The sequence below is a fragment of the Aquarana catesbeiana genome, linkage group LG02 (genome assembly GCF_042186555.1).
Source record: "Aquarana catesbeiana isolate 2022-GZ linkage group LG02, ASM4218655v1, whole genome shotgun sequence".
Classification (NCBI taxonomy): domain Eukaryota; kingdom Metazoa; phylum Chordata; class Amphibia; order Anura; family Ranidae; genus Aquarana; species Aquarana catesbeiana.
In genome coordinates, this window is record NC_133325.1 from 371403653 (window position 1) to 371420522 (window position 16870).

A 16870-nucleotide genomic window follows, 5' to 3' on the forward strand; every position below is an offset into this window, starting at 1 on the left:
GAAAAAGTGTGGGAGAGGTGGCTCAGCTCCCCAGATACCTGCATCGACAAGATCTAAATCACTCTGGCTTACGGGCCATGCACCCGCGATGTTCCTGTTCTCGACCGGGGTCCCTCTCCCACACCACATTACAAAATGGGCTCATGATAGATAAATGGAGTCAAATATAATATAGCAGAATGTATAAGATACCAATGTGAATGAATGTGAATGTTTCTTTTTATATTCAGTTCTATATATTGAATGTAATATACGTCAAGACTTTATACTGTATGTAATCTCCTTTATTTGTTCAATAAACATAATTTTACAAGGAAAAAAAATGTATGCCAGTAATATTGTATTAATATTGTATTCCCCTCCCTTTAGATTGTAAGGCTTCCAGATTCCAATAAGCCCCCCGCCCACAGACCCCCGCAACCACCTTTTTAGCTGCTCATTTCATTGCAGGATGTACTGAATGTTGGATGCGCAGCTCCAAAAGCTCAGAAAAAGCTTAGCTGTATAACAGAACAGATTGCGCATGTGTGGGTAGGGAATAAACCTGAGTGCTTGTTCATGAGTTTTCTGGGCTCACATCCAACGCTCCGTATGTCCTACCATCTGGCTGACCCAATTCATATAGTTGCATTGTCCAGCTGTATCATTCCTCTGGACATAAGTAAAAAAAATGCTTTCAACAATCTCCATAGTCCTTCTTCTAAAGAATATATATCCATGGTTGAAAAACTCTAGTCATGGACTACTGCAAATCATAGGCATGGCGGGCAAAATGTATATAGAAACTACATGGAGCTGATCTACTCTCTCTTTAGATGCAGATACATGTCAGATAACATAATCTTGATAATGATGTTATGCCCCAAGTTTGTACACACCAATTTGATCTCTTTTGCTTACTCAACCAAGGTAAGTAAAAAAAGACTTCTGATCATGACTGGGTTGATTTTGGCATGATTCTGATACCTTATAATTGCTGTAGTACCAATATATTTGTTGTATCTTGTGATAAAAAAGCTCTGTTAAATAGTTATTAGTTAGCGTTTTTTTCCCTCCCTTATTAATGGATTTTGTCAGAATTCTTTCCCTGTTAATGTGTTTACTAAAATTATTGTCATTTTAAATGAAAGCTTCACTTACAATTGAAAAAACTCAAAGGGTAGGTTACCTGAAGGAAGAAAAGATGCTGGGTTATTTCTTGAAAAAGTTCATCGGTTACATTTTCAGGGTAGAATTTAGCCATAAAACGAAACCTTATGGGATCTTCCTTGGGTACTTGGTGCTGTAAAATCTGCAAGTTGAAAGAAAGTAAAATGAAATTGCTGGACTAAATCATATTTCCATAAAATGATGTGGTCTATGTTTCCTAAATAGGACTATCCAACAGTCTGACAGCTTAAAGATATACTTTGCCCATAACCAAATAGTTTGCTTGTGTAAACACCACTTTTCATTAGAGTGCCTTTTTTTTATAAACTGAAGTACTTATTTTAAAAACTTTTTCTCATCCTCTTCCATCTCAGTGCCGTTCATCTCTGACACCCTCTTTGTAGTCAATTCCTGTCTATACACACTTGCTATGGCTATGTTGTATTTCTTAGGATGAATTTTCTGATGGTGACAACAGCGAACTATGTCTGTTGAAATGGGGCTTGCTGTCCCCATACAAGGCCCTGTGACACAATGACAACACTTGAGCATAACTGGGAGACAAGAACAAGGTGTTTTTCCCCCTTTAACAGGAAGTGCCTGAGACTTTCATGACAGAATCACTAGGTATTTTAATGAAAGCCGCAGATTAAAAAAAAATGTAAGTTATTTTGAAATCAAATATTAAAGCTCATACTAGATTGTAGTAATTGAGTTTACATATACTGTAGCCTCCCTGACGGTAATCCATGCAAAATAATTGTACCTCTTTCGGCACCTAAAATCCGAAATAATCATACCGCCAGGGAGGTTAACCCTCCTTTGCATACCTATGTAAAAACTGTGATCTTAGCTTCTACACAGCAAACTGTTTCACGCTGGCTATTAGAGTGGATTTAAACCTCTAAAATGAAAAATGAACAGCGCATATCCTTCTATGCTTCAATCCAAAAGGCATACAGTGTGATTTCTGTCCGCTATGTAATTCTTCTATCTACTTTTTACATGACTCACTTCTGACAGGTCATGTCAATCCCACAGAATCTCAGGAGACAGCCTTGCCACTCTCCAGCACACAGAGGTCAGCTGTGCATGTTTCCCTTTGAGACCGTGTAGAACTGGATGTGTCCTTTCCCTCCACTCCAGGTCTCAGATTACTCTCCTCTATATTCTGTGCAGTGTGTGACGTCAGATCCCCACCCTCTGTGTGCTGGAGCTGAGAAACAGTCTTTGATCTGTGCGTTTTAAAAAGCTGTAGAGGAGAGAGGACTGCAGATAAACAGGTACAATTTATTTAGGAGGATTTGTTTTATCTCTGTGTACCACCTGAGGCTAGTCACTTCAGTGGGTATATGTAAGGGTTTACAACAACTGTAAAGCAAAAAGCAAAAATGGTGTGTTTGTTTATTTTCATGTGAGTCTGAAAAGCATTGCAACTGTGATCCATGGATTGTGGGTTCAATACTTTGGCTCCTGCAGACCTTTCCTCTAGCCCCTGGTCCAAACAGAGGTACAGACCTTCATTTGTGCAGCTGGAAAAAGTATTGGACTGTTGGATGTCACGACATTTGTGTTTCATTGAGAACTTCAAGTCCCTCTTCTGAGGTGATTTTTCATAAAACTGCATTTGAATGAATGATGGTAGGTTAATAGGCTCCTGTCTAAATTGGCCCTAGTATGTGTATGAATGTGAGCTAGGGACCTTAGACTGTAAGCTCTTTGGGAGGGCAGACACTGATGTGAATGTACAATATATACAAAATGTAAAGCATGGTGTAAATTGATGGCACTATAAAAGTAACCGTAATGCCGCGTACAGACGAGTGGACTTTACGGCAGACTTTCTCCTGTGGACTTTGACGGACTTTACGACGGACTTTCCGAATGAATGGACTTGCCTACACACGATCAACCAAAGTCCGACGGATTCGTACGTGATGACATACGACCGGACTAAAACAAGGAAGTTCATAGCCAGTAGCTGCCCTAGCGTCGGTTTTTGTCCGTCAGACTAGCATACAGACGAGCGGACTTTGACTGACTTTGAGTCCGTCTAAAAGATTTGAAACATGTTTCATTTCTAGGTCCGGCAAACTTTTGGGGAAAAAAAGTCCGCTGGAGCCCACACACGATCGAATTTTCCGACAGACTCCGGTCCGATAAACCAAGTATGCCGTAAAGTCAAGTTGTGTGTACACGGCATTACAAATAAATGATTGATCTGAGCAGGGAGGGCCCCACACAGCCTCACTGATTTAAAAAAAAATTCAGGAGCCATCAGGGAGAAAAACCTTCTGACATTGCAATGGAGAGGGTGGGTTGGGAGTGGGGGCCTGAGCATGCTGATCATGATATATCTTACATCCAAAGAATGGGTGTAAGATGAAACATGTTCTGAAAGATGGAATTAGATTTTAATTGAAATTATATTTAAACTGTGACCCTAGCTAAACTTTTTTCTACTTCTAGGTAGCCTAGGGAAGAGTTGGACCCTCTGACATGTGTTTATTGCTTTCTTATTACTTCAAAACATCAAATAGATGTAATAACTATAATTGTATTCTGTTCTTAAACTTGTTGTTTACAAAATAATTTTAAAGTGGAACTTTACCCATAGCAACTTGATAAAAATAAAGTTTTTTTTAGCAAGAAACACACATGCCACATTCACAGCTATGCTACCAAAATCAGTGCGTACTGTAAATTGCCTTCAGCATTGTTCATGTTTCTTCTTGCCAGAGGCTGCTTTTTTACTGATGTCTAGAACCCCTGAGTAGTAAATCTTTAGACTGTCAGCAGATCGACCTCTACCTTTTTGGCACAGTACCTAAAAATAGAGATCAACTGAGCATGTGTGGATCAGGGCGAGACCATGTATTGCTGGATTTTAAACAGTATAGGCACTCATTTTTAATGTTATACATAGCTATACCTGCAAAAGGGGTCGGCCTGAAATGATCCATCAGGACTTAATTTTCTGACTAACCTTCCACTTTAATTACACATATAAGAATGTGTAATTATAATCACACTTATAAGTATACAGCATGGGAATATACAGACACGTGTTTAAAAATGATTAGATGTAAACATTTTTTTGTGTTGAAGTAATGGTCTACTGGGACTTTACCTCTATGTTTTTTTAGTTTATTGCTTTTTGCTTCCCTGTTGGTAAGATTCACTTGGTAACTTTGGTAACTATTGTCGTCAGAACAGAAATGAGAAAAACAATAACTGTAAAGATGTCACCAGATGTCAACAGGAGGGGAGGAGAAAACTCCACAAATGGGGACATAAAAGCGAAAACAAAACACAATTAAAGAGATTCTAACCCTTCCTGACACAATCCAAAATGAAAAAATAAAACTAATTATAATTATTATTATAATAATACAGGATTTATATAGCACCAACAGTTTGTACAGCCCTTTACAACATGAAGGTAGACAGTACACTTACAATACAATCCAATACAGGAGGAACCAGAGGGCCCAGCTCGTTAGAGATTACAATCTAGGAGGGAGAGGATGTCTGTATTTCCACATTAATGTGTAGTATTGCACCAAACACAGCTTTAGGAACTGTCAAGAACTGCAACCTTTGCAATATTTGGGTATACAGTATAATGTAATATTATACTTTTAGCAACCAAGGGGAAAATGTTATATTCTGGGCTTTAAATTCACCAACCAATAATAGGCAAAATGACTGATAATGTATGCTTCTAGTCAAATACAGTACAAAGTTCAGAAAATGAAAAATGATGTGATAAGTTACCATAAAACCAGCAGCAAATACCAGACATCTAACAACAACGACTTAGTAATAGTAATGACTTTGTATATGCATAATAAAAATCATGTAATTGAATGACCTACATAACAAATACTCATTCAGGAACATTCTACAAGGATCTGAAATGTAACTCAGTTGGGCCTATTCAGTAAGGTAGTGCAAGTATGACATGCAATGTGCAGTAACTCACAGCATAGTTTTTAGTTATGAAAGATAGATAATGATTGAATGCTTTAGGTTTGCACGTTGTATTATTTGATGAAGATATAGGAAAAATAAGTTTTAGTGTACCCAAACAAAACTTTTAGTGAGTATGTTTCAGTAGCGTTTGCATCCACAAACGTAAATGATTAAGGTTCTGTGAACTATTTGATGTTGAATTTAATGTTGAAATTGAATTCAATGTACATTGTAAATTGAATGAAATAATACTGTATATGTACATATCTTTTTTTATACCTATTGTAGGAATAGCCTTAATGCACTCCTGAAGAAGTGGAATGTTTTAAGAAATGAATTGACAGAGATATCTTTTCTACCACATTAGCATAAAAAAATTGTGACTTTGTATATCTATATGTATATTGTATGTATATACAGTATCTCACAAAAGTGAGTACACCCCTCACATTTTTGTAAATATATTATATCTTCACGTGACAACACTGAACAAATAACACTTTGCTACAACGTAAAGTAGTGCGTGTACAGCTTGTATAACAGTGTAAATTTGCTGTCCACTCAAAATAACTCAACACACAGCCATTAATGTCTAAACCGCTGGCAACAAAAGTGAGTACACCCCTAAGTGAAAGTGTCCAAATTGGGCCCAATTAGCAATTTTCCCTGCCCGGTGTCATGTGACCAGTTAGTGTTACAAGGTCTCAGGTGTGAGAATGGGGAGCAGGTGTGTTAAATTTGGCGTTATCGCTCTCACTCTCATATACTGGTCACTGGAAGTTCAACATGGCGCCTCATGGCAAAGAACTCTCTGAGAATCTGAAAAAAGAATTGTTGCTCTACATAAAGATGGCCTAGGCTATAAGAAGATTGCCAAGACCCTGGAACCTCAAGCTGCAGCACAGTGGCAAAGACCATACAGTGGTTTAACAGGACAGGTTCCACAAAGAACTGGCCTCGCCATGGTCGACCAAAGAAGTTGATTGCACATGCTCAGTGTCATATCAAGAGGGTGTCTTTGGGAAATAGACATATGAGTGCTGCCAGCATTGCTGCAGAGGTTGAAGGGGTGGGGGGTCAGCCTGTCAGTGCTCAGACCATACGCCGCACACTGCATCAAATTGGTCTGCATGGTTGTCATCCCAGAAGGAAGCCTCTTCTAAAGATGATGCACATGAAAGCATGCAAACAGTTTGCTGAAGACAAGCAGACTAAGGACATGGATTACTTGAACCGTGTCCTGTGGTCTGATGAGACCAAGATAAACTTATTTGGTTCAGATGGTGTCAAGCATGTGTGGCAGAACCAGGTGAGGAGTACAAAGACAAGTGTGTCTTGCCTACAGTCAAGCATGGCAGTGGGAGTGGTCATGGTCTGGGGCTGCATGAGTGCTGCCAGCATTGGGGAGCTATAGTTCATTAAGGGACCCATGAATGCCAACATGTACTGTGACATACTGAAGCAGAGCATGATCCCCTCCCTTCAGAGACTGGGCCGCAGGGCAGTATTCCAACATGATAACGACCCCAAACACACCTCCAAGACAACCACTGCCTTGTAAAGAAGCTCAGGGTAAAGGTGATGGACTGACCAAGCATGTCTCCAGACCTAAACCCTATTGAGCATCTGTGGGGCATCCTCAAATGGAAGGTGGAAGAGACGTCTCTAACATCCACCAGCTCTAGGGTTCCTCCAGAGGCTAGGAAGTAGAAGGTAGAGCGGGAGGATGAAAAGTGATGAGAAGGTTGGTGGAAGCTGCTCCAGTTTGATATAAATACATATTAAAAATCTCCACTGTTATTTTGGTTCTGTGGTGCTAATGCATTTTTTTTCTGCTAAGGTTTTCCTGGCTAAGCATATTTCTTTTCTTGTTACTGGGACTATATTATTGATTCCAAAAGGAGTAGAGTTTTTTTGGTGCATGTTGCTCTACCTCTCCAATCTAAGCACTGTATGATCTCTATAACATATCCAGTTTTGCTTTCATTTCTGTTTTCTTTTGGACAAAGGCTGCCCTAATTTTAGAAGTTTTAACATCAACATGGACATTAATAAGCTTTTGGCTGAGACTAGAAGATCTCGATTGTAGAGACTTAGTGGATCTTAAGGAGTGTCTCAAATACATAACAATGAGCTTTAGATTCATGAAATTGTGCAATTCTCACTCCTGCCATCATGGATCTTCCACCTAGAGTTTAAAATAGTGCAGACTGATTTCAGTGATTGGCAACAGGCTGTCTTATTTAAACACCTAAGCAGCACTGTCTTTGCTGTCTGATCTGCAGCTGATACCTGTTCCCGTGACTGCCTGTTCTTGTGATCCGATTTGTTTCCTGTGTTTGACCCGTCTTGTTTGACTATGATTGAGCTCTGTTATCCCTACCCAGGCCTGCCTTGTAACCATGCTCCACTCTACACTTCTTGATATCCTGTTGTCGAACTTTGCCTGTATCCTGACCATTCTTTGCCTGTCGTCTATATCTACATCTAATAGTCTGTTACCAAACCCGGCTTGTCTGACTACGTATTCAGTGTCTCCCCAGCCCTGCACCTACCAGCCTGCTTCCTGTTTCCTGCTGCACCAGCTGAACTGAGAAGACCAAAGACGAACCAGGCACCCATACACCGCCAGGCTCTTGCGGCCACTGTTGCAATACCGGTGACCCTTGAGCCGATGTTGTACGAGAAAGCCTTCCCACTGCACGTCGGGCTCATCTGGCAGGTACGTAACAGTATTAGACAGCCATGTCTGAGCCTGTAAGTGGGAAGTCGGCCATGGATGACATCTGTCAGCACCTTGCAGCCCTTACCCAAGCAGTCAAATCTCTACAGGAGGGTTATACGCAACTGGAACGTGTACAGACTCTATCTACACCAGCAAGCACTGCTGTGACTTTTGCCTCAGGGACTGCCACTGCAGCAACCTCAGTGGTGATGCTGCCCCCTGAACCCAAAGTTCCAGCACCAGAGAGATTTTCAGGTGACCGGGGAAAATTTTAATCCTTCTGTAATGCATGTGAACTGTACTTCGCCCTGCAACCTCGAACTTTCTCCCTTGAAGCCACCAAAGTAGGATTCATCATATAACTGCTTCAGGGTGAGCCCCAGTCCTGGGCTCATTGGATGTTGGAGAAGAACGATGTATTGTTACAGTCCATGTCCGCCTTCTTCAGCGCGATGGCCGAATTATACGACAACCCGCAACGAACCACCATAGCAGAGGCTGCCCTTCATGCACTCCAGCAAGGCCGCAGAACAGCCGAAGATTATATTACAGACTTTAGATGCTGGAGTGCAGACACACAGTGGAATGACACAGCTCTGCGACACCATTTCCGCTTGGGGTTATCAGAAAGTCTGAAAGACGAATTGGCACGTGGCGGTATCCCAAATACCCTGGAGGCCCTTACCACACTGGCCACTCAAGTTGACCGTCGGCTCCGTGAGCGACGATCCGAAAGTTCAGCCCAGCAGCCATGTCCGGTCTGGATGATACCCCGGATCCCAGCTCCAACTCACTCCGCACCCATTAGCTTCACTCCAGTTCAGTCAGCTCCTGTTACTACTGCCACCGAAGCACCGGAGCCTATGCAAATCGGCTTCTCTGTCTCCGGAGGAACGCCTGCACCGACGACAGAACAACCTCTGCCTATACTGTGGGGAAGCGGGCCACTATGTACGTTCCTGTCCAACCAAGACACGTAAGTGGTGGATGTTTTCTTCAGTTAATACCTTTTCTTCATATACCAATGCCACCAACCTAACCCTTCCCATCTCTTTCCAGCTGCTAGAAAGGGAAGTGCCAGTTACTGCAATCATTGGGTCCGGGGCCTGTCCTTGCTTCATCGATCTAACCTTTGCAACACAACAACGCATCCCCTTGAGACCTAAAGCACAAGGACTTTCTGTTTTTCTAGCTGACGGGTCATGTATCAAGTCCGGACCTGTGACCCAAGAGACATTTCCCTTACACGTGTTGGCCTCCTCCCAACATAAGGAAATCCTAAGCCTCGATGTCATCTCTTCTCCGCTATTCCCCGTTATTCTGGACCTACCCTGGCTGCAGGTGTATAATCCATGAGTTGACTGGGCCACAGGGAGAATCAACTTCCACTCAGCCTATTGCCAGGAACACTGCCTACCAAGGTTCCCAGCTTCTTCTACAACACTACTTTGTGTGGACTCTGAGTCTGAGGTGCGGAAAGTCCTATCTGAACCCTACCATGACTTCCTGGATGTCTTTAGTAAGTGAGGGGCTGACATTCTTCCCCCGCATTGGCCATACTACTGCCCAATTTGAACTGCTTCCAGGGTCTGAAATCCCTTTCGGTAGAATATTCCCCCTCGCTGAACGAGAACAGGAGGCACTAAAAGAGTATATCCAAGAAAACTTGAAAAAGGGGTTCATCCGACCCTCTACCTCCCTAGCAGGAATATTTTTTGTTGAGAAAAAGGACCACTTCCTATGACCTTGTGTGGACTATCGGGAGCTCAACAAAATTACAGTTAAAAACCAGTATCCTCTCCCACTAGTACCCAAACTATTTCAGAGATTAAGGTCGGCAACCATTTTCACCAAACTAGATCTACGGGGGGCCTACAATTTAGTCCGCATACGTCAAGGGGATGAGCGGAAGATGGCCTTTCGCACCCGATTCGGCCACTATGAATACCTGGTGATGCCCTTTGGACTATGCAATGCCCCGGCTACCTTACAACACTTTGTCAATGACATATTCCGAGACTTCCTGGATATATATATATTTGATTGTTTACCTAGATGACATTCTGATTTTTTTTCCATTTCTCTAGACTCTCATTGGGGTCATGTCAAAAGGGTGCTGAGCTGGCTCCGCCAACACGGACTATATGCTAAAGGTTAAAAATGCAAGTTTGAACTAAGCAGCATCCAATTCCTGGGACTGATAATCTAACCTGAAGGGATCAAGATGGACTCTGAAAAGGTCTCTGCTATCTTAGACTGGCCTGCACCTACCGACAAGAAGGGGGTGCGGCGCTTCGTAGGATTTGCCAACTTTTACAGGGGGTTCATTAGGGGCTTCTCTGCTATCATAACCCCTATCACACAGCTGACTAAACAGAACCCCCACTTCCATTGGACACCCGAGGCACAAGCCGCATTTCATACCTTGAAGGGACTGTTTACTTCAGCACCTGTTCTTGGTCACCCAGACTCGTCTCTGCCGTATACACTAGAAGTAGACGCATCTGAAGTCGCTATTGGAGCAGTCATCTCCCAACGCCAAGGCCCTAAGGATCTGATGCATCCAGTAGCTTATTTCTCACGCAGGCTCTCTCCAGCAGAGAAAAACTATGACGTTGGGGACCGAGACTTTACTGGCCATAAAGGCGGCTTTAGAGGAGTGGAGGTACCTCCTGGAGGGAGCAGCGCATCCCATATTGGTCTATACTGACCACAAAAATCTTGAGTACCTGTGGTCTGCTAAACTCCTAAAGCCACGTCAAGCATGTTGGGCCCTGTTCTTTTCCCCATTTGTGTTCCACATTACCTACCGGCCACACTCGAAGAATGTCAAACCAGATGCACTGTCTCGTATGTTTGATGACCCCAAGGAATCACCAGTGGCAGATACCATCTTGTCTGAAAATAACTTCTTACTTTTACAGGGCAGCCTCCTCAACTGAATGAAGCAGGCTTCGACAGATGATCCTAGCCCTCCAGGGGTCACACTGACACTCCGGGAAGGGATTGCTGTTTAAATGGAGGCAAGGTATTTGTGCCTGAATGTTTACATATAACCATTTTTGGTCTGTGTAATGATCATCCCCTAGCAGGTCATTTTGGGGTTCACAAGACGCCTGAAACACACATTCTGGTGGCCGGACCTGAAAGAAACCTGTAAGAGGTACGTGAATTCCTGTGCAATCTGCAACCGGAGCAAGGGTACAAAGAACTGAGCCTGGGGTCTACTTCGGCCACTGCCAGTCCCTGACAGACCATGGAGAATGATAGCCATGGATTTCGTTGTGGAACTTCCCCCATCGGAAGGATGCACAGCCATCTTCTTGGTAGTGGACAGATTTCCAAAATGGCCCATTTCTTGCCTCTGAAGAGTACTCCCTCAGCCATGGAGACAGCTCAAGTGTTTATCAGGAGAGATTGTGAGGCTTCATGGAGTCCCTATGAACATTGTCTCAGATCGGGGGGGGGGGGGGTTCAGTTCACTTCCTGATTCTGGAAAACTCTGTGTGAAGCCCTTAAAATCGAAAGATCCTTGTTCTCCGCCTACCATCCCCAGACCAATGGACAGAGGACCAATCAGACGTTGGAGCAGTATATCCAATGCTTCACCACTTTGAAAAAGAAGGTATCCCCCGTGGGGTTTTAAAGCAGCAAAACATTATGAAAATAATAGATTGTTACTTGAAAGAGTTTTTTTATTAATGGAACTTAACCATAATGGTTAAAATAGGAGCTGTGCTGCAGGAGATAACACAAATGAAGCTGGCACAAGTATTATACAATGATCAAGCGCTAAAATAGGATGATAATCCTGACGCGTTTCGACCCCGTTGGGTCATCTTCAGAGGATTGAGGCGCTGTGACAAAATTTGCGTATTAGAGTTCATGGATGTGACCATAAAAATACAATATAATATATATATGTTTAACAGTATAATTACCAAACACATTGTGTTTGAGCAATTTCTCCTGAGCTTATAGTTCTCCGACGTCTCCCCCACCGGGTCCCGACAAGAGTCCCCGGCCGTCCACCACGTCAACAGGGGAAAAGGGGGGGTTAATCGTCCATACGTGTCTTACAAGGAGTCACACCAAGTGGATATCTCCCAAAACTGGGGAGGAGCATAGGGGCAAGCGAGCGAGACCTGCAGCCAAAGCATCAAATAACAGACAACTGTACCATCAGTGCGTTCGGTTTAGCACGGATAGAGATATATGTATCATGTGTCATTTTTTGAAAAAAAGGAGATAACTCTGTAATTTATTTAATTAATATTTGTTGGATGTTGTCTGTACTTGGGGTCAGCGATGTATGAATATTCCTATAGTGATGATGGTAACAGAAGGGGGGGAAGGGAAGGGGTTAACAAGGGTAAGTAGGACTGCATATAGATATCAGTATATCAGAGTATGTAATGTAATAGGTAAATAGTGGTGTCTATGTGTTGGCCGTGAAACAAGTGACGAAGTAGGGTGAAAATATAGGAATATAAAGAAAAAGACGAGTGTGGGGAGAACATGTGAGGAAAGAAGGGGACGGGCAGACTATTAGGGAAAGAAGGGGACAGGCAGACTATTAGGGGAAAAAAAAAAAAAAAAAAACCAGGGGAAAGGAAGGGGATGGGAAAGAAAGAACGGGAAGGAGGGGGGGTGGTTAAGGGGAGAATGGGAAAAAAAAAAAAAGGATCAGGGAGTGAAGGAAAAAAGGCTTAGGAGGAAAAGATCCAGGGGAAAAAAAGGGAACAGATAGGTGAAGTGTGAGGATAGTGCAGGTGGGGTGATGCATGTGAGTGGAAGGGAAGCATGGGGGTGGGGAAATGGGAAGGTGCAGTGCAAGGGGCCAAATAAAACAATCAAAAGGCAGTGAAAGCAAAAACATATGCAAAAAACATATTCAACCGTGTATATGTGAGAAATGGGTGTGTGTGATAGTGTACTGAAAAATGCATGGGTGCTAGAAAAGGGGTCATGAGGTGTCAAGATGGGAAGAAAATGGGACGAAGGTGAGACAAAGAAACACACAAGTTGAAGTGCCATAAAGGGGGACATGTATGAGGGTGGGTAGAATCGGATGTAAATTGTACAAGATAGTATAACTAATCACAGTGGGAAGGAATGACGTGACAGAGACCCACAATACAGGGTATGTCAGGTCCAACTCATCAATGTGTTCAGATACTGGTGATTACCTGTCTCCAGAGTATGTCAGTTGATCAGTCTGATGACACAGTAGGAACTAAAAGCAGATCCCCCAATCTGCTTGGTCATTATAAATAAAGTGCTGGCCGCTGATTGGATGCCTAATTAGGCTGCAGGTGCATGCAGGCTGTCCCCACCCCTCCTCCTCCAGCAGGGATTAACCCTCCACATGTGGCTCCCCCCGGCGTTCAGGAAGATAAATATCCCGGCACAGCCGTCACATCCGCCGTAATAGCGCGATGTCGCACGCGCGCAGCATCGCGTGCCCACAACGCCACGGCATCCGGATGTGATCCGGAACGCCGCTGGCAGGAAGTGATACACCCGAGGGTGCAGAAAGGAGGCACGGACCCTTTAATTGTGCCCCCCCTCTTTTCCTGCCAGGAAGAGACGCAACGACGAAGCCCCCATCCCCAGGACGGATCCACGGCCCATGGGACCCACATCGGGCTCAGGAAGGGAGAGAAGCAGGGGAACAACACAATGCAGACAATATGTAACAGGATTATAGGAACCTATAAATTGCATTCTAGTGTACAAAGATCTAGAAAGCTGTGGGTGGTTGGAATGCATTCGAGGCAGCCATAGGCTTTTGTCCAGGATGACTGGGTATAGCTGCTACCACTGGCGGAGTTCACTTACAATAATGCCACTCACTCTGCCACAGGTCAGTCACCCTTCTTTGCAAATTATGGTTTTCACCCATCCTTCTTGCCCGACTTTATTCCAGAGACCACAGTTCCCGCTGTCCAAGACACAGTGGATTTCCTCAACTGCAACAATAAGTTGCTTCAAGAAGTGGTTACCAAGGCACAAGCAGCTAGATGGCTTTTGACAGGAAAAAGAAGGGGTGAACTGATTCTCCACCCGGGAGACCAGGTATGGCTATCTACTACGAATCTCAGTTTGGCATGTCCCTCAAAGAAACTGGCACCTAAATTTGTGGGACCATTCCCAGTCAAAAAGAAACTTAATGAGGTTGCTTATGAATTATCTTTACTTGATTCATTTAAGATACATCCCGTCTTCCCTGTTTCTCTCTTGAAATGCGCAGTCCCTGACTTATTTCCAGATAGAGTATCCAGGCCACCAGAACCTGTGACCATCAATGGCGAAGAGGAGTACGAGGTGGAGGCTATCAGACTGTAGGAGGAGAAGGAATCTGGTACAGTACCTTGTTAAGTGGAAAGGTTATGGCCCGGAGGATAACTCTTGGGAGGTTGAACAGGATGTGCATGCCAGAGACTTGGTTAATGCCTTTTTTTGCAGTCATCCACAGAAGAGAGACCTGTTGGGCACCTGGAGGTTGCCCACAAAGGGGGGGGGGGGTCATGGATCTGCCACCTAGGGGTTAAAATAGTGCAGACTGATTTCAGTGATTCGGAACAGGCTGCCTTATTTAAACACCTCAGTAGCCCTATGTCTTTGCTGTCTGATCTGCAGCTCATACCTGTTCCCGTGACTTCCTGTCCTGTGATCCGTTCTGTTTCCTGTGTTTGACTATGATTGATCTCTGTTGTTATCCTGACCTTGTGACCACGCTCTGCTCTACACTGCTTAATATTCTGTTGCCGAACTTTGCCTGTCGTCTATATCTACATCTGATCGTCCGTTACCAAACCCGGCTTGTCTGACTACGTATTCAGTGTCTTCCCAGCCCTGCACCTACCAGCCTGCTTCTTGTTTCCTGCTGCACCAGCTGAACTGACAAGACCAAAGACGAACCAGGCACCCATACACCGCCAGGCTCTTGCGGCCACTGTTGCAACACCGGTGGCCCTTGAGCCGGGGTTGTAGGAGAAAGCCTTCCCACTGCACGTCAGGCTCATCCGGCAGGTACTTAACACCTGCCTTTGTCTTTGTCTTTGTTGTACTAAACTGTCTCAATCTAAATTATGGTCATCAAATCCCTTTAATTTTTCCCGTGAGTCTTCAGTGTTGTACCACTAAGTGATTTCTAGTGATCCCTCTAGTTTCGGTACTTCATGAAATAGTTGAGAAAGGGATGGTTCAGTTGTGTCAAGAAACTGAAAATGTCATCAACTGATTGAGATGGTTGAAAGATGCGTGGCTGCTTGCCACCAGATGTAAATAGCCTGACACTAAATGCTGGGAAAAAGTTATTTGCAGAATCATTGCAGAACCCTGGGTTCAGCACAAAGGAATGCAGTGAGACACAGTCTAAGTTCCTTTGGAGGGGCAACCAGGATCTTCTGTGCCCCAGAGTTTGGGCGCCATTCAGTGCTGGAGGTGGCAAAACTGAGGATATTCCCTGACAAGAGGAACCCATGTAATAGGGGGCTCACCGCAGGCTCTCTCTCTTTGCATAGGAATCCTGTGCTGCATAACCCACTTCATGTGAGCAGACCTTTGAATGTACTATGATTATGTCAAGTCAGGTCCCAGGCAAGCCTATCCTGGACCGCAGAGTATAGCGACGCTAGTACAGCACACTATGGTCAGTGAGGTTGGACCTGTGATCAAAAGGCTTCAGGTCTTCTCCATACATGGACATACAGTGCCCATTTACCACCACCTGTTGAAGATTAGGTCAGGCTGGTATAAAGCCTGGTACACCCGATAATAGCGTGACTTAACTTTCCCAGATTCTGTAAACTGTGGGATCTTCCAAAATGGTTATATTAGACTTTCGATCTTTCAGTTAGAAGAGGTTATTATAAATATGCCAAATGATGACTTACGTGACATGGAATATTACGAATTACACACTGTTTGCAAAGAATGCCAAGAAACCTTATTTAGCCCTGCACTCCCTGACCTAGGTTCAAGACCCAACCCTGGCTGTAACAAGACAACAGCTGTTGGTGCCCCAGATGTAAAGATAAATGGTCCTGACAAATAATGGTGTTTTGTGAGAAATCTGGGGCCTGAAAAAAATGGAGGCACACATCACTGACTGGTTTTGCTTGCCAGGATTGAAAGCTGAAAGAAATATTGTACATTTTGTCCCTCCTGCTAGTTACCCACTCTGTTGTCACACTTTTGTAGCCCCTTTGCTCCCCTGCCTGTAACCGATGTTCTGTTTGATCATATAACCATGGATTTGGTAGACCCACTGGTGATATCTGCCGAGGTCCCCAATATATATTGGTGATCCTTAGCTCAACTATGCCACCCAATACCCCAGAGCAGTGGTCCCCAACCTTTTTGGCACCGGGGACCGGCTGCCTGGAAGAAAATTGTGCCAAGGCCCGGCAAGGGGGGGGGGGGATGTACGCACACGCCGGGGGGTAAGAGAATTTCGTGGGCAATTTATCGGGGCAATAGCTGGTGTTCTGCTGTTGGTACTTCAATCATCACGGCACCATGGTTGGTATGGTGTCAGAATGAATGAAGCGCTTTATTTCTTATATTACATTGTAATATAAATGAAATAGTTCAACTCACCATAATACAGAATCAGTTGGAGCCCTGAGTATGTCACTTTCCACGTCGCCTGCCACCAGATGAGGAATGCCACTTGCCACGCTGCCTGCCACCAGATGAGGAATGCCACTTGCCATGCTTGCCTGCCACCAGTTGAGGAATGCCACTTGCCACGTCACCTGCCTGTGCCACCAGTTGAGGAATGCCACTTGCCATGTCACCTGCCTGTGCCACCAGATGAGTAATGCCACTTGCCACGCTGCCTGCCACCAAATGAGGAATGCCACTTGCCGCGCTGCCGGCCACCAGATGAGGAATGCCACTTGCCACGCTTGCCTGCCACCAGTTGAGGAATGCCACTTGCCACGTCACCTACCTGTGCCACCAGATGAGGAATGCCACTTGCCATGCTGCCTGCCACCAAATGAGGAATGC

General features: G+C 44.2%; 1 protein-coding gene across 1 annotated transcript in view; it reads right to left on the reverse strand.

Moving 5' to 3' along the window:
• Positions 1 to 16870, reverse strand: part of LOC141128050 (merlin-like) — a 142313-nt gene that overhangs the window by 82566 nt on the left and 42877 nt on the right. Inside the window, exon 4 of the mRNA XM_073615096.1 lies at positions 1169 to 1291. Within this exon, the coding sequence (XP_073471197.1) occupies positions 1169 to 1291 (123 nt within the window). The remainder of the gene's footprint in view (positions 1 to 1168; positions 1292 to 16870) is intronic.